Raw genomic sequence first — 22,338 nt, 5'->3', positions numbered from 1 at the left:
GTTTAGCGGCTAGGAATTAGAACTACTTTGCCAGTCTCGTGTTCTCTGCTATTCAAAGGAAAAATACAAAGTACACACACGTGCCACCCAATTGTATACCAGCTGGCACAAATCCTGAACTGCGGCTTGTTTCAGCAAAGCTGTTTGAGGACCATGGACCAAGGGATCTGAAGGGCCACATATAAACTCAGATCTGACCCAGCTTTGCCCTATCCTTACAAGTCTTTGGTTCCAACTCAGCATTTGCGATGCCTTTTGTTCTGAAGGGGGCCAGATGCAGTGCCAGTAAGATCAACACAAGAAGCTAAAGAAATGTGTCATTTTGGCTGAACATCAGGACTGGCAAGGACATTTTTAGCTGTGTGAACTGAATCCCTGGTTCAGAATTCCTCAGGCTGCCCCCTCCTCCACTGAAGGCTTGGCATGTTTGAACAAAGAAACCTTTTCTCATGCTGAAAGAGGGAAGTATTTTCTAAGCTTCTAAAGATCCCTAAGTAAAAGGAAAGGAAAAAAAAACCCTCAGCTGCCCAAATTAAACAGTTAGGCAACACAGGAACCTTGATCAAATACCCTTCCTTCCAAAATACTGGTGCGGCTCACAAAATGAACTGCTTACTTTGCATCACTGAGAAACTATTACCTCATACCATTCCAGCAAATAAACAAGGGGGGGGGGAGTCTTGAGCAAAGTGCCGACATGAGAAAGAAAAAGGCAAATGAGAGCAATCTACATTCAGCTTTGATCCAGAACCACTAACTCCATCTACGAGGGCAACAGAATTACATACTTTCACACTCGGTTCCATTAACTCCTTGCTTGGAATGTAATAATAATTTTTCCAAAAAAGAGAAAAAGAAAGGGAATTGCTTTATACCTCTGCAAAGTGTTCTTACTTGCCCGGTTAAATTTAGCATGGGCAAATAACTGCACTGCACAAATTCTACCAATCTGTATTCTCAATTTTACAAGAGAAAACTGCAACAAAAAGTTGTAGCATATCCTCAGCCTCTTATAGAAGAGATGTTGCCCTAGACCTGGGGATAACAGCAAACAGCAGCAGCCACTCCAGTAGAAAGAGGGGAAGACAGAAGACCAGCTGCCCTGGGACTAACAATAGGTTTTTACCATCTTGCTTGCTTGCAGAATCTTCCTCTCCAGCAGACCTGCTGCAGGAGGTCTGACCACCTAGAGAGCTCCTGCTTCCTAGAGAGGCCTGGCATTGATTTTCCAGCAGCCCCAGCCTCGTTTGACTATCCCAGGGACCCAAGAGCTGTAAGGCAGACACTGCCCTTGGAGGGCGGGCTCGTAATCTAAGGGGTGACTCCAAAAGGGGTCAACCCCACAGGGAAGCCAAGAGCTGTGTGTGTGTGTGTGTGTGTGTGTGCGTGTGTGCGTGTGTGTGTGTGTGTGGTTTCTATGGGGAGCTTTTAGTACTGCTTGGGCCTCTTAGGAGGTGGTTTCAATGCTGCTATAATGGGCTTTATGAGATGTGTCTTGGGAAATGGGAATGGGTTGGGAGTGCCTCTTCAAGTGATAACCAGCAGGTTATGGAGATTCCAACCTGGCTGCTGCAGGGAAAGAAAGGTAGGCTGCTGTTTGGTTATCTAGCGAAAGAAGCTATGGTAACAGCAAAGGTAGTCTCTTGCTATCTGTGAAGGTCCTGCTTTTTAATGCCAGGTCAATTGTTAGGAAAACATCACTCATCCAGATTTAATTCTAGATGAAGCTGTGGACCTGGCACGTATCACAGAGGCCAGGTGCTTCCTCAGAAACTGTGACTGGCCCCCTCTCTTGACTTTTAGAAAGGGTGTGAAGACATCTATTTAATCTTGCCTTTTAAATTATGTAGTTGTTTCAATACTCTAATGTTGTACTGTTTTAATGTTCTTATTTTTACTGTTTGAAAATACTGTGCACTGCTTTGATGGCTTTTTAGCAAAGATGGTATTTATTTATTTATTAATTATTAAATTTATTAATCGCCCATCTGGCTGGTCACCCAGCCACTCTGGGCAATATACAACATACCATAAAACAATTTAAAACAATAAAATTCTACCATAAAAAATTTTTTTAAATACCCTAACCCACCCCAAATGCCTGCCTGAACAACCACATTTTTAATGCACGACGGAAGCTCATTAAAGAGGGGGCATGACGGAGTTCCCTAGGGAGGGAGTTCCACAGAGTGGGGGCCACCACAGAAAAGGCCCTCTCCCTCGTCCCCACCAGTCTAGCTGTCCTGGCTGATGGGACAGAGAGAAGGCCATCCGAGGCTGATCTTGTTAAGCGGCCTGTCTGGTGTTGCTGGAGGCGCTCCTTAAGATAGGCTGGGCCGGAACCATATAGGGTTTTAAAGGTCAAAACCAACACCTTGAATTTGGCCCGGAAAACAACTGGTAACCAGTGCAACTCCTTCAGCACTGGAGTGATGTGTATGTAAGTGTTAATAATAAATAAAATAACAGGAATACTCCTCCTATTCAGGGTTCCAGCCATGCTGCCCTCCCTCATGATTCTATCCCAGTCCATTGTTCTTTTCCAACTAACGCTCCTCATTCCACGGGTAGTGAGAATTCTCAATTCTCACTGAGATTTGAGGTGGGGGTGCCCCCTCAGTTTTTTGTTGTTGTGCTTCTACAAACCAAAGGATTCCCCCAAGCATGACAATACCTCCCTCTTGTTTCTCACTGTCTTCCATTTTGGCCCATTTCTCTCAGCACTCACTTGAGTCTGCTGTTGGAGGGACTGATGATTGGGATGACCTCTGGTCATGACAATAAAATTTCATCTAAAGGAGTCTAAAAACTACTCAGTCTTTGAATAAACCTCAGTGCTTGGCTGCAAACAATGGCCAAGGTTTCATTTATGGGCGGCAAATAAAATTTTTTATCAACACACAGAGGAACCCTTTTGGTATGTTACCCTTTTACATACTGATGACTGACGACCCTCATGATTGCTACATGACTCTCACAACTGCTAAAACACAAGCGACCAGTCATAAAAGCAGCAAGAGTCAGAGATTACAAAACGTGCATGGATATCTCTATCCAAATAGTAATTTTATAAACCCTACCCAGAACACTATCAAGACCAGTATTATAAGTATCATAAGTATCATAAGTATTATAAGTACCAGTATTATAAGTATCAAGACCAGTTTTATAAGACCAGTAGAAACCAGTATTTCTACATGCAAGGTACCAAAGAAACAAAATACCAGTTAACATTCTGCTGGTAAAGATAGCAATAACTACACTACATACGTAATGAGCACCATGCAGAGACAGATCTTAATAACTGCTGGCTCTTAGATTTTTAAAAGGAAAATACACTCTGCTGCATCCACAGATCTTTTCATACCAGGCACAGTCTAATCTAATTAACAAAGCAATCCTATGGTCCCCAGGAGACCATCCCAAGGACCACAGGATATGGCGGATCCCCCTTCCCGAGGCTGTAGACACTGCTACAACCTCACGAGCGGGAATCTGAGATCAGACCATTCCCCACCACCACCTTGCAGCTGTCACAGAAAACAGCATGGCAGCTGCTCTTCCAAGGTCTCAACAGCAATGTTGGAAGAGCTCGGGGAGAAGGAACGGAGGATGGAATGGTGGGAGGGCAGAGAGGAGGGCAGAAATTGCAGTATCCTGAAGGCCAGGATCCATAGCCTCTCTACCACACATCCCACCCACAACAAGGCATATCAAGTAGGTGAGCCAAAAGTCTAGCTAAAACAGTAAAGAAAAGGAGAAAAGGGAGATGTTTTCGCCTTTGTCCTCCACCCACCCTGTCTGGCTCCTGCTGGCGGGGCATAGGATAGACTCCAATATCGTAGCCCTCTGTTTATTAAGCAGCAATCCTTTAGGATCACACCCTAAATCTACAAAACACCTTCTCCATTCTAGCTGAAGGTTGTTTCAGCCCGAAGACCAGGAGTTGTCCATTATGCATGCCCACAGGGTCCTCTCTTGCCACTTACCCACTGCTTAATATTCAGTTCGAGGAACAGCTCTGATGAACTCAAAAGCTTGCTCACTACTTTAAAGACCTTGCAGGTGATCTTAATAAAAAGCTATTATCTTACTATTACTGCAAAGCAATGTCCCTGCAGAAACCAATATGCTTACAATACCCCTTTTGCAGAACCATGATGTTTACTCAAGAAGAAATGAAAGATACATGAGTGCTTCTAATGCATATTGCACCCAGCCAGCCAACCAGCCAAACTGAACTTTGAAATAAACAAATGTATCTTATTAAATTGACATTCTTATCAGTATCTCCAGTAATAAATACCTAAAATGTTCATTCTATGGCAATGTTTTCCCAATGCAATCAATGAATATTTTGATACAGCTCCCCTTACTGTATGACAATTTGGTATTTGGCAGAAGAGAAAGATTTGCAAACATGACCACTGAGCATGCTCAACTACAGCCATGATCTGTGAGTCTTGATTTTAATTTTTTTTTAGTTTGTTTGTGCTGTAGCTGGAAACATCAGGCATCAGGGTAAAGCCACGGGTATCATTTTCAAAACTTATGTCTGCAAACCTCTGATAACCCAATATTCTTTGCCCTGTCGTTGTTAGGACCTCTTCGAATCGCTCTGTTCATCTCATGAGATAGCCAAATTATGTTTCTAGGTTTCTCAAGAGGGGAGATACATACCAAGACAACATAAAGGCAGACATTTTACAATATGGTGCCCTTCTGGATTCCATACAGGAAATGATGTCTACCAAAAAAAATGATTTTACATGCATTCTCTATAGAGCACATGATTAAATAAATCAGTTTTTATTTTGCTTCAGAAATCTACGCCAGGCACAGAAAATTCACCATCCTCGGTCTTACCTTCCAAGTTTTCAGACTTCATTGCTGTGGAGACAGACTTAAAAGTGCACAGGCAATGCATTGAAAAATAGTCACAAATGGAGCTTCAGTGCCCTACTTGGCATTCCAAAATCAGCATAAGTAAAATTACGTAGTTTTAGCAAATATGCAAATCTGCCAAATTAACATTGTTTATACAGGTCACAACTCAGTGTCTTGGCACAGAATTGGGGGTCGGAGTGGAAAGAGCACATGTGGCCCAGAAGACACAGCCCCACCTCTATCAAACTTTTTAAGTACCTGAAGCAGAGGCCCTGAGGAATTAAAATGGGTGCAATCCAATCCACCCTTGTTTTGGAGTACATCCGACTGAACTCAGGACTTACTTCCTAGTAATCACGTGTAGGATGAGGCTGCACACAGTCATCCTCCCAACCGCCAGTTCTTCTGACAAACAGCACTAGAAAAATAAGGTTTCTTGCATGCTAGAAAAACACTGGAGTGAGACGCAGCCTGAACTTCTTATACAAACTGAACACCATCATTGGTCCTTAGTTCCCATACTCTACTTTAACTAAGCCTGCGCAACTGAAATAAATGCATGTTCTTCCTTCTCTACCCCCATCTCCTTCATTTGTGTCACAGTTTACAATGTAAGCTTCTCAGGGCAGGGACCTGACCTCTTATATTTTGTAAACCACCAAGCACATTGAAGGCACTATATTTATTTACATATTACAATTATGTCCCACCTTTCAGGATACAAATTCTTCAAAGACAGCTTACAAGTAACATCAAAATGCTTAAATAAAAAAACCCACAATCATATCAACAAACAAGTTTTCAGAATCATTCCCACAGGGCAGCTGGTGGCATATGGCGGCCGGGGGGGGAGATCAGCCCAGCTGCAGCAGGCTCCAAAATCGTCTTTGCCTGGCTGGCTTGCTCCCCTGTGATCCCTCTTACAGGGCAGATGGTGGTCGAAGGTTCTTTGTGGACACACGGTGGCACTGCTATATCGTTTGGTATCCCTGTATATTTTGCAGTAGAAGTGAGAGTAGAAAACAAGCTCAATTTTAGGCTGGAAGCACCAATAAGGATGGTGTGCAACTAAGTCTTTTTCTTTCATTATGAGGGGGGGGGGGCAAGTTGACACCTGCCTCCTGGGCACAGCGTGGGTGGTCAGAACGAAGCTGCCTGGAACCCATCCAAATATGCTTAGGCAGAGCTTGCCTCACACTTGGAATACTTCTCAACACTCAATACACCAGATGAACTCAGGGTCACTTTGTAAAGAGCAACACTTTGACAAAGACAAATCTTTTATTGCATTTGTGAAAACCTCACACAACGCAGTCCAAGGTCAGTGCAATTTTCAGTAAGTATCTGCTTAGAAGCCTCCATTACCATACATTGCCAATATAGATTTTAAATCCTGTTTAAATATCATGTTGTAACACTAAGTTGGATTGGTGCATAGTTTAAACAAAGTTTTTTAATCAATTTGAATTATTATTATTATTTATTATTGTTGTTATTATTATTATTGAAAAAAGATTTATGGACCATCTTTAAGGACAAACCTTCCCAAAGCAGTGTACAAAATTAAACTATAAAACTAGAATAAAACATCCAAATTAAAGAATTAAAACAAGCTAGCACCATGTACACAATAGTCCTTTATATGCTAGCTCAGTTATATGCCAAGGTGAAAATATACATCTTTAGGGCCTACTAGAAGAGCTATAATGAATTGGGGGGAATAATAATAATAATAATAATAGTGCCTGCAAAATCACTCTGGGCCAAATGAATTTGCATATTTTGGCAAGTGTGGAAATTGCTCAAGTCCCTCCGCTGTACTATATGGTCATACCAAGCAACAGAATACAGTTTAATATGAGTCTAACATACAAAAAACTGCTGCGGAAGCAAACAAAATGTTGCCAAAATAGCATTAAATGTAGCTTTGCTTCTACTTGAAGATTCAGCACCAGGTACTGGACCCTTCTCATGTTACCTTTCAATGAGCAGTAATGGGGGGGGAGTGTTGGGGGGGGAGGAATGAATGAGGAAATTCTCCAATGCCCTAAAAATGACTGGTATCTCATCTGGCATGTTCGTATTATTGTGAGTATTCTTGTTTTTAGTTAACTCCTCTGTTTACACCCTTCTACCCTGCATTACAAGGCGAGGGGGTTGCTGCATTTAAGAACCAGGAATGAGTGGCAGCAAAGCTTGAGCTCCCACGCTCCTACCCTTCCATCTTCCTCTGTGCACGAGGGGAGGAGATTAGAAGTTTCCACTTCTGGTTAGCGATATGCCATGGGTTGGCAATGCATCCAAGTGGGTTTGGGAAGCAAACTACACTTGCCTGTAAGCAGGTTTGGACTGTGGCTTGGGATCCTTGTTTTGGGCAAACTACTGTTTGAGCAAATCAAAGCTTGCACATCTGCAAAACCAACACATCTGCAAGCGTCTAATCTCCTTCCACTGTAAAAAGAGAAAGGGAAGGAGGTAGCATGCAAGCCCAGGGCTGACCACTCAACCTTCCAAGCCACTGTTCAGAAATTGTTTGAATGCAGCAAGATACTGATTTACTGATATAGAAATATGTGTGTGTCTTGCGTGTGCACTTCGTAGGGCAAGTCGCCTAGAAAAGTTAACTACAACTTCGAAACTACCCAATTTGAGTCGTATTACATTCCCTTCATTATGTAACTAGCGAATTTTCTGAAACGCTCCTTGTATAGAAATTGAAAGTTTTCTGCAGAAAAATATAGTAGTGGGGAAAATACCCCAACACAGAAAAGATTCTACATTCCAACACTATTCAGTATACAGTGGTTTAATGTGCACTGTAAGATTCCTTTGAGTAAGTGAAAGCAGTCTGTTCAGGAAAATCAAGTTATAAAATTATGCCAAATTCATATGACTAGTTTGGGTCAATTCCTAGTCAAGTATGTATTTATTGTTGTTGTTGTTCAGTCGTTATGTCCTGTCTGACTCTTCGTGACCCCATGGACCACAGCACGCCAGGCCTTCCTGTCCTCCGCTCTCTCCCGGAGCATGCTCAAGTTCATATTCGTTGCATCGGTGATGCTATCTAGCCATCTCATCCTCTGCCATCCCCTTCTCCTTTTGCCTTCAATCTTTCCCAGCATCAGGGTCTTTTCCGGGGAGTTTTCTCTTCGCATTAGGTGGCCAAAATATTGGAGCTTCAGCTTCAGTATCTGTCCTTCCAATGAGCACTCAGGGTTGATTTCCTTGAGGATGGACTGATTTGACCTCCTTGCAGTCCAAGGGACTCGTAAGCGTCTTCTCCAGCACCACAGTTCAAAAGCATCAATTCTTCGGCACTCAGCCTTCCTTATAGTCCAGCTCTCACAGCCATACGTTACTACTGGAAAAACCATAGCTTTGATTAGACGGACCTTTGTCGGCAAGGTGATGTCTCGCTTCTTACTATGCTGTCTAGGTTTGCCATAGCTTTCCTCCCAAGGAGCAAGCATCTTTTAATTTCATGGCTACAGTCACCGTCTGCAGTGATCTTGGAGCCCAAGAAAATAAAATCTGTCACTGCTTCCATTTCTTCCCCTTCTATATGCCAGGAAATGATGGGGCCAGATGCCATGATCTTAGTTTTTTTAATGTTGAGTTTCAAACCAGCTTTTGCACTCTCCACTTTCACCCTCAACAAGAGCCTCTTTAGAGCCTCTTGGCTTTCTGCCATTAGAGTGGTATCGTCTGCGTATCTGAGGTTGTTGATAATTCTCCCGGGAATCTTAATTCCAACCTGTGGTTCATCCAACCTGGTGTTTCTCATGATGTACTCTGCATATAAGTTAAATAAGCAGGGCGACAGTATGCAGCCTTGTCATACTCCTTTCCCAATTTTGAACCAATCGGTTGTTCCATGTCCGGTTCTTACTGTTGCTTCTTGGCCCTCGTACAGGTTTCTCAGGAGACAGGTAAGGTGGTCTGGTACTCCCATCTCTTTAAGAATTTGCCACAGTTTGTTGTGATCCACACCATCAAAGGCTGGAGCATAGTCAATGAAGCAGAAATAGACGTTTTTCTGGAATTCTCTTGCTTTCTCCATGATGCAACGAATGTTGGCGATTTGATCTCTAGTTCCTCTGCCTCTTCGAAACCCAGCTTGTACTTCTGGTAGTTCTCGGTTCGCATACTGCTGAAGCCTAGCTTGTAGGATTTTGAGCATCACCTTGCTGGCATGTGAAATGAGCGCAATTGTGCAGTAGTTTGAACACTCTTTGGCGTTGCCCTTCTTTGGAATTGGAATGTAAACTGACCTTTTCCAGTCTTGTGGCCACTGCTGAGTGTTCCAAATGTGTTGGCATATTGAGTGCAGCACTTTAACAGCATCATCTTCTAGGATTTTAAATAGCTCAGCTGGAATACTGTCATCTCCACTAGCTTTGTTGTTAGTAATGCTTCCTAAGGCCCGCTTGACTTCACTCTCTAGGATGTCCGGCTCAAGTTCAGTGACCACACTATCATGGCTATCAGGGACATTAAGATCTTTCCTGTATAGTTCTTCTGTGTATTCTTGCCACATCTTCTTAATCTCATCTGCTTCTGTTAGGTCCCTGCCTTTTTTGTCCTTTATCATGCTTTTGTAGTTCTCCAGAGGCAAGTGCCCCTTGCCCTCTGGTGAGCAGAACAGACAGCACCACAGAGATCCCCTACCATGCCAGTTTCATTGCTACTATATTTTTCAGGCAGGTAAGAAACAGCAGGATTCCCTTCCAAGCAATACGAAGATTTCCACTGTTCCTTACATTTCCCATATCTTGCACAAATAAGAGACAACCATGCTTCTCTCCCAAGCCCCCTGACTACCCTAGAAGATGTAGGGGAGGAGTTGGTGGAGACCACAAATAATGTCTGGCGGCTAAGCCCAGCCAATATTTGTGGACCCCTGTGAATCTAATATTGTACAGCTCCAATAAAATGGAATCAAAAGTATACCCAGATTAATGAGAAAACAAGATTGAAATCAATTTTTAATTATACCTGCAACGGCAAGCGTTGTAGCTAATGATAATTAGCTGAGACACAAGATTTTTTTTAACAACATCGAATTATTTCCTCCAGGTAACCTTGATTATCCATGTTGTGGGGAGAAGCTATAAAAGTGGGAGATAATGGGCCATTAAGCAGCCTTGTGAACAGCTTACTAAAAATGCCCAGTGACCCTATGTAAGTGTCCTAGTGCTGCTAGCTGCTAATAAGATTAATATTTTTAAAAGCTAGCCTGTTTTAAAATCCTTTCTGCATAGTAATAGCTCTCTGAAGAAATATGTAAAACATTCATTTTCCCTTAGCAATAATAATCTGAATGAAAGCTCTACACAATCAACTGACGAAAGACGGCCTCGCCCCAATCATTTTGGGCATGAAATCGAACTTCTCAGCACTGTCAAGCCCTATTAATTTTACAATAAGAAAGTTTAAGGGGGAAAAAGATTTGTCTCTCACTGAAACTAGTTAAAGCCAATGTTAATTAGCATAAGCAACGCTGGTTATTCTCAAATACTGCAACGTAAAAAAGGCAAACACAGAAAGACATTCTTGTGACATCTTCAAGACTAACAGATTTATTACACCACAAGCTTTCATATACATGAACATACAAAGCTGTATTGTACCCAGTCAGCCCTTTGGTCCATCTAGCTCAGTATTGCCTACACCAGAGATTCTCAAACTATGGTCCACAAGCTGCATTCAGGTGGTCCATGGAAAGGCAGAGGAACAGTCAAGAGCAGGGTTCCCAACGTTTCTGGGTGGGTGGGCACATTTGGAGACTGTGTTGTGGACACTCCCACAAAATGGCTGCTATGGGTGGGGCTTGCCCATTCATGAAATCACTACCATAGTGAGCATGGCCAGTCACAGAACATTCATTTCCAAGAAGGCACACTAGGCTAAAAAAAAAAAGGCCATTTGCTCAAGAACCCAAGAACAAAGCAGAGGTAGGCTCTGAGCTCCAAAATGCAAAACCACTGTTTTGAAACCAAATAAAGATGGCAGCACCTTACTTTTCAGCACGCCCGCCTCACAATTTTTTTAATTAAACAATCTTAAGAAATAAACTAAAGAAATAAACTAACAAGACTGGTGGGCACCAAGAGAGGTTTCCATGGGCACATTGGTGCCCACGGGTACCACACTGGAGACTCCACATCAAGAGCATCTGTACTTGGCCCTGCACTTGCTTCCCCATTCCCACCTGCCACCCCCAAGGACAGAGACCAAGGACAGAGATAGAGGCCATTTTCCCCAGGGTTGGATTATCCAAAAGGCTAAGAAGGCTGTGGCCTAGGGCCTGCGATTTTCAGATTATAGCATTGATGCAGACCATTAAGTTTCCCCTACAAATTTACCAGTTAGTTTACACAGGAAGATGCCTTATACCGAATTAGACCATTGGTCCGTCTAACCCAGTACTGTTGACACTAATTTGCAGTGGCTCTCCAGGGTTTCAGGCAGGATTCTTTCCTAGCCCTACTTGGAGATGGCAGGGACCTGAACCTGGGACCTTCTACATGCAAAGCAGGGGCTCTACCACTAAGCTATAGTTAAAGAGGACCTTCTCACCAGCCTGGCGTAGGGCCCATGATTTTCATAATAGGGCACTGGTTTTGTCTGTGCCAACTCCGAAGAAAAAATGGCATTAAAATACGAGTTGCGTAAGTGCTTTGATTTGTAGAACCAAAAAAAAAAGTGTTAAGGTGTTCACCAAGACCCCCAGCAATTTTTTTAGTGGTACGCGGGGGCAGGGGGTGTTAAGAACTGCTGGTTTACCCTGACTAGCAGCAGCTTTCCAAGGTTTCAGACACAGAGCTTTCCCAGCCCTATCTGGAGATGCCAGGGAGTGAACTTGAGATCTTTTGCATGCAAAGCAGGTGCTTTACCCAAGTGTTATCTTCAACTGGCAAAGATGAAGAGTTTTTTTTTAAAGCCCTTCTAAACAGTGAGGCCAAAAGGACATGAAATACAAAAGGCACATTACTACAGAAAGCTCAAATGTATACAAGCTAAGCCTAATGATCACCCACAATAAGCCTTTAAGGGAAAACAACACTTCTATGTGTTGCTGTAACAGAGCTACCCCTCTGGTATTTGTAACAAAGGCTGTGGTCTTAAGCACAGTAACACGGTGTAGGATTAAAATGTCAGTTTGCCCATTCCTGTTATGCTGATGATATCTTCATGCCATTCTGAAAACATGCTGAAAACATGTTAATGTGCCCTGTGCAGCACTGGAGAAACTATGGAAGCTCCCACCAGTGACCAGAAATCCCAGCCGGGGACTACCAAGGCCGCTGTCCCGATCCCTGCACAGCAGTCTGCTTCTGCATGGGTCACCTTGGCAAGAGGCGGGCAGTTGCCCATATAATTATAATATAGATATATATTACACACACACACACAGGTATTTTAAGAGCTTTTTCAAACTTTTCAATTTTCCTTCTTTGGCAATGTGCTGAAGGTACTGGCAATTGCTATAAAAAGGTAAAGGTGTCCCCAACCAGTCGTGTCCGACTCTAGGGTGCGGAGCTCATCCCCGTTTCTATTTATTTATTTATTTATTTATTGCATTTATACCCCGCCTTTCTCCCTCTCGCAAGGAACTCAAGGCGGCTTACATTATCCTCCTCCTCACCGTTGTATCCTCACAACAACAACCCTGTGAGGTAGGTTGGGCTGAGAGTCTGTGACTGGCCCAAAGTCACCCAGTGAGCTTCCATGGCCAAGTGGGGACTAGAACCCGGATCTCCCGGCTCCCAGTCCGTCACTCTCACCACTACACTACACTGGCTCTCAAAGCCGAAGAGCGAGCGCTGTCCGAAGACGCTTCCGTGGTCATGTAGCCGGCATGACTGAACACCGAGGTGCACGGAACGCTGTTACCTTTCCCGCCGAGGCGGTACCTATTTATCTACTTGCAATTTCTTGCTTTTGAACTGCTAGGTTGGCAGAAGCTGGGACTGAAGACGGGAGCTCACTCCGTCATGCAGTACTCGGGTCTCGAACTGCTTACCTGGCGACCTTCCAGTCCAGCATCTTAACCACTAAGCCACCAACAATTGCTATACTTAACTATTAATCACTGAGCAATTGCCTCCATTATCTTCTCCCTCACTGGAGGTCTTCAAACAAAGGCTGGCCAGCTAGCTCTGGATTTCCTGCACTGAGCCCAACCCTATGATCCTTACCTTGATAAGCCCTATATTAGATTGCTAGAACAACCATTACATGGGGCTGCCCTTGAAGGTTGTTTGGGTGTTATTGGAAGTTACAACTGACCCAGAATGCAGGAGGCAGAATTTCAGTTGGAACAGGGGACCATATAAGCACAGGTCCTAGATAGGCACTGGTTACCACATAGTTTCAGGGCACAATTCAAGGTGCTAGTTTTGATCTTTAAAGTCCTACCTGGCCTAGTTCATGTATATCTAAAAGAACACCTCCACTCATAAGTCTCTTCTTAAGCATTAAGATGTTCGAAGCTCTTTTGCAAGTGCCCCTCTAATCTTTAAGTACACTAGGTCAAGAAAAGGTCATTCATGCCTTCTTGGTGTTGACACTCTAGTTATGAAGCCCCCTGTCCCAAAAGGTCCAACTTTCTCTTCTTCATAGATTTTTAGGAAGCAGGTAAAGCAACTTTATTTCAGAGAGCATTTACCTCCTGACCTGCTATTTTACTCTGAAGAACTGCTGATTGTAATCTTGCTTTGTGCAATGCCTATTGATGATGTTTTATCCTCTGGGTTGTAATACTTTACTTTGGTTTTATTGCTAAGTTTCATTGTAAACTGCTCAAAGCTCCACTAATGAGCACAGAAATCAAATAAGCTGTAGCATTCCATTATTAATAATTTGAAGTCAGACAGGAATATATGACTAAATCCTAGGTGTACCTACGAAGAAATGCATACTTATTGAACTTAAGAGGGCTTACTCCCCTGGGAGACATGCATACGATTGGTCCTGCAAAATATATCCACAGTTCAAAGCAGAATATTTTATATAAATGTATACAAAATTGGGAGGGGGGGTTGTAAAAAGGACACTGTGACATAAGCTTCCCTCAGGTCCGCCTGCCTCCACTTTGGGACAGCTGTCCTCACTGTCCCACCAGCTTCAGCCCCTAAATTCACCAGGTAAGAGAGACACCCAATATGCCTAATTGGTTCCCTTTACCGAACCAGGAGAAGTACCCAGGAAATATAATCACTATTGGTAGCGCAGAAAGATGAACAAGAGGTAGGATTTTATAATTTAAAAACAAAGGTTTTTTAATACAAGAGATGTTATATCTTATAATTAATCACGCAGTTCTCAGTCTTACCCTGCCTACTCAACTCCATCTAACTCCTATTCTCACAACCCCACTATCTAGATGCAGCTTAATCAAACTCTAAGGCCCTATCTCTATCCCCTATCTAACCAAATAACTATCTGCTCCTGCCTTTTAGGGCACAATCCTATGGGGATAGGCAGCCGCCTCTGAAACGGAGAGGGGGAGAAGCCACCATGGCTTCTTCCCCCACCCCCGCAACCACCATTTGCATAATTACCCACAACAATACACAGGCTGTCGTGTTGTCCGAAGAAGCCAGCCCCACAGCACACCACGCCGGGTTCAGGCAACACAGCAATTTGTGCAGTATCATGGGTAATTATGCGAAGCAGTCACATGCAAAGGGTGGGGAAAAGAAGCTACAGTGGCTCCTTTTCCCACTCTGATTGTCTGAACATGGTCAGTATCAGGCAGCTTCCTATGTTCCTGTAATAGCCAGAAGGGGCTCATAAAGCAAGACAAAAACTTTAATCAAATACTCCTACAATCACAATATCCTCCACCCTGGTCTTAAAAAACCCAGTAAGAAACCTGACGAGGAGGAGGAGGGGGACTGATTACATGATTTTCAGAAACTGCCTTGAATTTCCAGATATTTCAGGATAAAGCTTACTTCTAAGTATATTTTGTTTTCTTTAAAGGAGATAGCACCCTAATGCATCTTTGACCTCATTAAACTTGGGAAAACATTATGGCTTCATGAATTATATAGTTTACCTGGAAGATACTTCCTGAAGAAAGCACCAGGAGCAAGATGAACAACCTAGATCTCTCCCGTGGGGTTGACAAGCTCCAAACTGTGACACCAAAGACAGCCCAGCTACACCAAACATGGACAAACTAGCCAGCCGAAAGGTCTCTTTTACCATGCTTTATATTTGTATGTTTGATGTAACTTATTCATATTTTTTGCCCACAGAGATGTGGGGGAGGGGGAAACACATCATGATGTACGAAGTGTGGCATGACAGTTTATTTCACCGTAAATACATCCCAGGAGACACAGTCTGATGCAACACACAACAGCAAGTTAGTTGCTCTGAGGTTCAAGGCAAAATCTTAACAATTCTTTAGTCAAGGCTGTACCTCACTCATATTACAATTACATACCCTTCACTCTGTCACCAATAAAGAGTTATCCCATTATGTTGGTAGAGGCCCTCTCCAAGGAGTCCCTCTTTCCCCCTCCTCTTAACACATCATATCCTTTGCTTTCTGAGAAGAAGTGTCTTAACAAGAGCATATAGTTTCAAGAAAAGGATGCAGAGAATGAGCTGATGGCAGATAAGAAAGTGGGATGGAAGGGAAGCATCATCCACCCTAGGGACAAGAGAAGTTCTCTGGTGTTGTCCAGCAGAACAGGAAAGACACAAGAGGAACGCTCTGGCAGCTGCATAAACTAGAGAACCCACAAGAGGTTGGATCCACGGAGACACATTTTTAATTACGTGGAAATGATGTGCCAAATCAAAGGTGGCAGACCACAAGTCAACAGGCAATTAAGTCAGTAGTCTTCAAACTTTTCAGATTCAGGATACATCTTTAATCTAAAACTCCAACAAGGAACCCACTTCACGTTGCTTTACCATATATGTCCATCTTTTCATCTCTGTTAAGGGTGACCAGATGAATAGGAGGGCAAAGCAGCTACATTTCTGAGCTGTAGAGAAGGATTTTTTTTGTAGGTGTAGCTTTTCATACGCGAGTTAAAAAAAAAAAGTTCATCCCCTAAAGCAACCTTGTACTTAAGCCACTCACCTGGCAGCCAAAGGTGGAAAGGAATTGCACGCAGGTAAGTGAGCAGAATGGTGAAGGAGGAATGGAGTGCTCCATCACTCGTCTGCACCCGACATAGAAAACCAAGTGGACTGCCAGGGACGGAAAGCCCCCTCCACTGAGCTCAGCATACAAATGCAAAGCAGGGCCGCTAGAGGAGGAATGGAGCTCTCCATCCCTCCTTTGCCACACTCTAGCAGGCTAGTAAATCTTTTTGTGGGCTAGTTAACTTTTGTGGACTTATTTACAAGGCTGTCCTAAAGTATATTCTACACAACTCTAAAAGATTTCTGGCCTTCTTTTCATTTGGTCAGCCTTTCTCTCTCTCTCTCTCCCCCCTCTTTAAAGAATATCCCATCAAAGTAGGAAAAAAGAAAATGGGGGGGAAAACAGTGATCATGCCACTGGGGATACCCTCCTGATGTCAGGGCACAACTCTTTTGTGAGTCCTGACCATTTACAGTTGAAGCCCGATGACTTAAATGATATGTTTGGATCTGTTTTGCATTTAAACATGAGCCACTAATGGATATAAATTATGTCAGGAATGCAGTGTCAAATCCTACACCCTTAAGCAGCCTTGCATTACAGGAAACAGGAAGTTATAGGTGCAAGAATGCAATACTATACCTGCTCGGCTGGGGAGCACCGAACAGTATAGCATTGTTGATGCTAAGTAAGCATGGGCTGTGATTACAGCCTGGGTGAGACATCTTTGGGAGTACCATATAAGCTGCTGTGGGTGGACGAGAAGTTAATAATGGGCAAGATCATAGCTCAGGGGCAGAACACACGTTTTACATGCAGAAAATCCCAGCTTAATTCCCTAGCATCCTCGTTTGAAAGAATGATAGGTAGAACGGCTGAGAAAGACCTTAGCACCCCAGTGGCCTTGGCAAGGCACTGCTAGTCAGGGTACAGAGTTCTGGGCCAGAAGAATCAATCGTCTGACTCAGTGTAAAGCCCATTCTTGTGTTCAATATGCCCCACTAAACACAGCAAGACTTACTTCAGAGTAAACATACACAGGACTGGCCTGCACACCTTGTGTTGTGGAGCACAAAAACCACAGAATCATGACAAACCTTGACTACAGACAGACTCACACCAGTATGACTTGTATAGCAATGCCACTGGCAGATACGAGGACACACAAGATGGGTCAAATGTGAGACCCAGTATGGAAAACTGACCCTCACAATTGCTACGCTACTTGAAGGAGCATGGAAGACCTCTCAATGCTACAAAATCAAATTTAATTCATAATCAACTCAGCTAGAAATTAACAAATGGTTATCAATAAAGTTTTAAAGAGGCTGGACAGTTTGTTTAAACAGCAGGAAGAGGCAATGATACAAGAATGTTACAGTGTTGCAACACAGCACATAAACTCTTTTTTTACAATGGCCGCACTCAACATTTTTGCAGTACTGTGGGACTAATGGCTTTAACAGAAACATAGCCATATACCAACCACTTAGCTTCACTTAGACTTTACCTTCACTTTAATGACACAAACTAGAAAACTAAGAGCTTTCATCATTAACACACACACAAACACAAAAGGGGACGTTATTCCTTATCTTAATAGGAACTGACAAACCACCAATCTAGATACCACTGAACTAGTCATTTAAAAATACCTACAGAGGTGTAAAATCTCTGGGCCTTTGGGACAGAGCAAGATAACAAAGCTGAACTACGAAACACCAAAAAGGTGCAAGAAAAGGCTCTTTAAGACAAGCCCTAGAGATCAGAGGCAAAGGTCTCAATTTGTACAGCCTATTGAGCTAGATCACATTTTTTCAAGGAGGAATAGAAGAATTGGGGAGAGGGGACTTAAACCTATGTCTGTTTGTTAAACTCCAAAAGCAGCAAAGAGAAAAAAATATTATAATAAAAGCAGGAAAGATATATCCGCCTTTGTTGTTGCTTCCTTTAGCTCAGCCTTCCCCAGGCCTGAACCCAGCATATGTGCTGGACTACAGTGCCCATCGTTCCATCAACAGTCCTTGGTATGCTGACTGCAGATGATGGGAGTTGTAGTCCAACACATCTGCAGGGCACTAGATTGGGGAATGCTGGCTTTAGCTACTACCATGCTTAAAGAGCAATATATTTCATTAGTTCAGGGCAATATATTCCATTTAATGTCACTAGTTAAACAATGATTTTATCATAATTAAAAATACACACGCACACACACTAAGAACCCAGGTCCTGATCCAATGAAGATCCTGCTCTAATATTGCACAAAGAAATCCTACAAGCAGCCAGAGACTGCTTTGGAGTTTTCACCACTTGTACTGCTCAAGAGGCAAACCAATTCTCAGTTTAAAATTCAGCTTGTCTTTTCAGCAGCAAGAATGGCTGCAGTGGAAGCTTCAAGGAAACCTCCTGCTATGAACATGGCTCTTCTGCTTATACATGCAGCTTGTTGGTTGAGAGTCCCATTTCCCACATATAGCTGTAACCCCAAGTAAGACAATTCAGTAAAACTTAAAAGAGATTGTTCCCTTGAACTTCTGGTTGTTCCAGACATTAAACTGTCAATTCAATTATACATTATGGCCAAGTTTTTAAGTTCTACTAAAAACAGAGAGAGAAGAACATGCAATGTACTCAGTAACAGCACAGCAATACACAAGCCTCTTCCAAAGCAAACTAGGGTGTGTTGTAAAGATTTTAAATGTTATTACATTATGCGTTATACTCCATAATGCAGTATTGCATCAGTAGTCTAGCAAACAAGCCACAACTAGGCTTCTCTGAGATCATCAGTCAAGTTCTATCCAATATTCTTATTTACAAGAGAACAGTCAATAAAAACCTATTGAATTCTACATGCAGCAAGGTTATATAACACGGAAAAGCATTTTCACAAAGCAGATTAATTTTAAAAATGTTCCTCTGGTTCTGAAATGACTACAACCTGAAGCTTCCCCCAGTTCCTGGTCATACCGACATCAATGGACGCTTATATAACTCACTCACATTACTTTGGAAATGCTACATCAGAGCCTTTGCAGATCATTTTCTGATACAAACCTCTTTCAAAGTAACGTAGCTTCGCAAGACAGGTAGTGACACACTTAATTTCTGCTATACATTACGATTTTCTCACCAGCTAGGAGCAATTATTTTTTGAGAATTTAACAGCCACAAATTCTCAAAGTTATCCAGCCTGCCAAACTGCATTACAGAAAAAGGAAACAACAGAACCAGGTCCAATCAGTCAATTAAAACTCTACTGCAACACTAAGCTGCCTCTCCATGCTTACTACTGTTCCTTTGCCAAGCAGTTTCTGTATATAGTGATAGGTAGACAGAGTAGGCATTTTTTCTAAGCTGGCTATCTGCAACACTACACTTTTAGGTTTTGGCTTCTGCTGTAATCTGCGGACAAATCTGGGAGGGAACAGATGCTTCAGCTAAGCGATGCAACCAAAGAACCACTGCGAGCATCACTGCTCCCCCTCATCCCAACAGGTGAGGTACAGAAAGGGGCCACACACCCTTTTCCCATCTCTCCTCAGCCTACTGCAATGGGAACAAATATGCCAATTCTGGCGCTTCCAAATTCAAAATCACCCTTCAGCAGAGCTAGAAAATAACACTGCAACTAGAATAAGGTTATTATGACCTGTTATTACCACAACATAGAACTTGGAAGGCTCTTTTTTCCTTCTCGCACACATGCCTCAGACACATGGGTTCATCTCCAAATGCTCTCAAAGTGCATCAATGCATGGGACGTATCAGTAGGAAGCTCATCTTTCTTTTGTGGGCACACTTCTTAACCAAGTTCCCAAGCCTCTGAAATTCCAAGGCTTCCATTTCCTCCCCTACACCTGAACACTGCTCCAATTTCTCCCTCCTCTTCCTAGGTAAACTTTAGGCCCCTCTACCTTTTCTCGCTCCTCACCCGTTTAAAGATACACCAGTGTAACCCACAAGTGTTCATGCCCCAACCAGTCCTGTTTTGATTAGCCATGAGGGGGCCACACTTCTTGTTCTTCCTGGGTTCCCCCCTGACACCTTCTAATCTTGGCAGATTCCAATTCCAGAATAAACCTCATTCCATTCCATTTATTTACTGCAATCAACAGATAAATCTCAATCCTTTACCCACCCCGTGTCCTGACAAAAAACGGTGTGTGGGGGGAGTGCCGCATATCTTTTTAGGGACTTTATCCAGCCCTTTTGTCCACATTTCGGTTCCACAGAGGCATACACACCCTCTCATTCTAGGTGGCAACAAACCTCCAGACCCTACTGACTCTTACTCTCACCAGTACGGACAACCCTCATGTTTCTTACCCATCAGAAAGATCTATAGGCAGCCCCTGACCCCAGAGTACTTACAATTCCTGGGAACCCACCAGGGGCTTCCCACTACCACCAGTTGAGGGGAGGGGGCACTCTCCTCTTCTTCAGAAAAAGCAACCCTCAGTTCTCAATCCCTCATTGCAATTACAATCCTTCAGACACCCCTCACTCCCCCTACACACAATATTCCACAGTTCCTGGGGAACCACCAAGGGCTCCCCACTACCACCCATCAGGGTACAGAAGACCCGCCCCCATCTCTTCAGTAAGGTCATTCCTTAACTTCTTCAATACAGAGACGAACCTTACCCGCAACTACTTACAGTACTCCACAGTTCTTGGGTAACCACCAGGGGCTCCCCATTATCACCGGTCCAGATGGGGGCGGATTCTATCCCACTTAGATCTCAATCCCCACCCCATTACAAAGACAAACCCTCAGACCCTGTCCCCTCGCCCTAAAAGGTGGATGCGTAGAGCACTTTGTGCGGGGTATCCCGTCTGTGTGCGTGTGTGGAGGGGGGGGAGGACACTTCCTAGGTAGCTACCAGGATCCCCCCTCCATCACCACTCATGGAGAGACAAGCCTCCCCCTGCTTCTTGAAATAAAGTCAGCCCTCGCCTCTCAACCCAAACCCCCCGAATTAAGAGACAGCCCCTCACCCAGGGCACCTACAGGACCCTGAATGTCCCACCCCCAAATCCTTAAAACTATCCTGATGCTCCTGGGGAAGCCACCGGGGGGAGGGGGCTCCCTCCTGCCCCCCCCAATTCCAGGACAAACGACTGAAGGCTCGCCCCCCCCATGAAAGCCCACTTCAGACGCACTTCTAAGTGGGGCTCAACTCCCTCTCCCCCCCCCACTTGCCTTTATCTCTTTCTCCCCCCCCCCACGCCCCGGGTCGTGTGTCCTTCCCCAGCCCCCGTACCTGGCCGCAACGGCTCGGTGATGCTGAGCACGAGGAGGAAGAGGAGGAGGAAGGTGCCGCTGTCTGCCTTGAGCACCATTTATCCTCCGTTCATCCTCCCCCAGTGCAGCAACATAAAGCCCCCCGGGGGAGGGGGCGGAGAAGGCAAGAGGAAGCGGGGGGGGGGCAGCCGTCGCCGGGAGCCAGCCGGGCCTCCTCCTCTTCTCCTCCTCCTCCTCAGTCTGCCGCCGCTTGTCCCCTCACAGCGCCGGGAGCGAAGCCAGGAAGGTCGCCGCCGCTGAGCCGCCTCGGCCAAGGGGCCCGCCTGGCTGTAGCTGCACGCACAAGATGGCGGCCGCATTCTCCTCCCTCCCCCGCCCGCCCCTCGGCGGCTCCAGGAGCGCCGCCCCCCGCGCCGCCGCCGCGCCTCGCAGCCAATGGGGAGGCGGGGGAGGAGCCTCGGAGGCAGGAGATCTGCATAGGCGCCTGTATAATGAGCGCGGGGAGCCGCTCGCCGTCTCCAGGGAAACCGGGGCCCGCAGGCCGAGCGCGCCTCGGCCGGTTTAAAATTGTTGTTATCGTTCTGTAGAAGGGAGGTGGACGTCATGTAAGCTGCCTTGGGTTCCTCGGAGGAAAAAAGCGGGATATAAAATTATTAATTGTCGATAATATATAATTCATTTTTATTTTTAAATTTCAATGAAAAAAAAATGCAGAAATTAAAGGAGTGTCGCTACGTGGATTTGGATATAGAAGGGAGGTGGAAGGCATGTAAGCTGCCCTGGGTTCCTTGGAGCGAAAAATCCGGGATATAAATGTGTTGTTCAGTCGTTCAGTCGTGTCCGACTGTTCGTGACCCCATGGACCATAGCACGCCAGGCCTTCCTGTCCTGCGCTCTCTCCCGGAGCGTGCTCAAGTTCATATTCATTGCATCGGTGATACTGTCGAGCCATCTCATCCTCTGCCGTCCCCTTCTCCTTTTGCCTTCAGTCTTTCCCAGCATCAGGGTCTTTTCCAGTGAGTTTTCTCTTTGTGTTAGGTGGCCAAAATATTGGAGCTTCAGCTTCAGTATCTGTCCTTCCAATGAG

The 22,338-nt window shown here is 44.3% G+C and overlaps 1 protein-coding gene across 6 annotated transcripts in view; it reads right to left on the bottom strand.

The window, feature by feature from the left end:
- The window catches only part of DGCR2 (DiGeorge syndrome critical region gene 2), a 76,721-nt gene extending 54,980 nt beyond the window's left edge, over positions 1 to 21,741 (bottom strand). For 5 of the 6 annotated variants that reach the window (XM_084820104.1, XM_084820106.1, XM_084820109.1 and 2 more), the window contains exon 1: positions 21,271 to 21,618. In XM_084820104.1, coding sequence (XP_084676230.1) covers positions 21,271 to 21,349 — 79 coding nt within the window. In that variant the 5' untranslated portion in view covers positions 21,350 to 21,618. Of the gene's footprint in view, positions 1 to 21,270 lie in introns of all 6 variants that reach the window. The other variant, XM_084820108.1, reaches the window with a different exon arrangement.
- Between the last annotated feature and the right edge of the window lie 597 nt (positions 21,742 to 22,338).

The sequence above is a fragment of the Heloderma suspectum genome, chromosome 13, assembly GCF_057233095.1.
Source record: "Heloderma suspectum isolate Gila_16-S chromosome 13, 16-S_ref, whole genome shotgun sequence".
NCBI classification, from domain to species: Eukaryota; Metazoa; Chordata; class Lepidosauria; order Squamata; family Helodermatidae; genus Heloderma; species Heloderma suspectum.
This window is presented reverse-complemented; position numbering and strand designations above follow the sequence as displayed.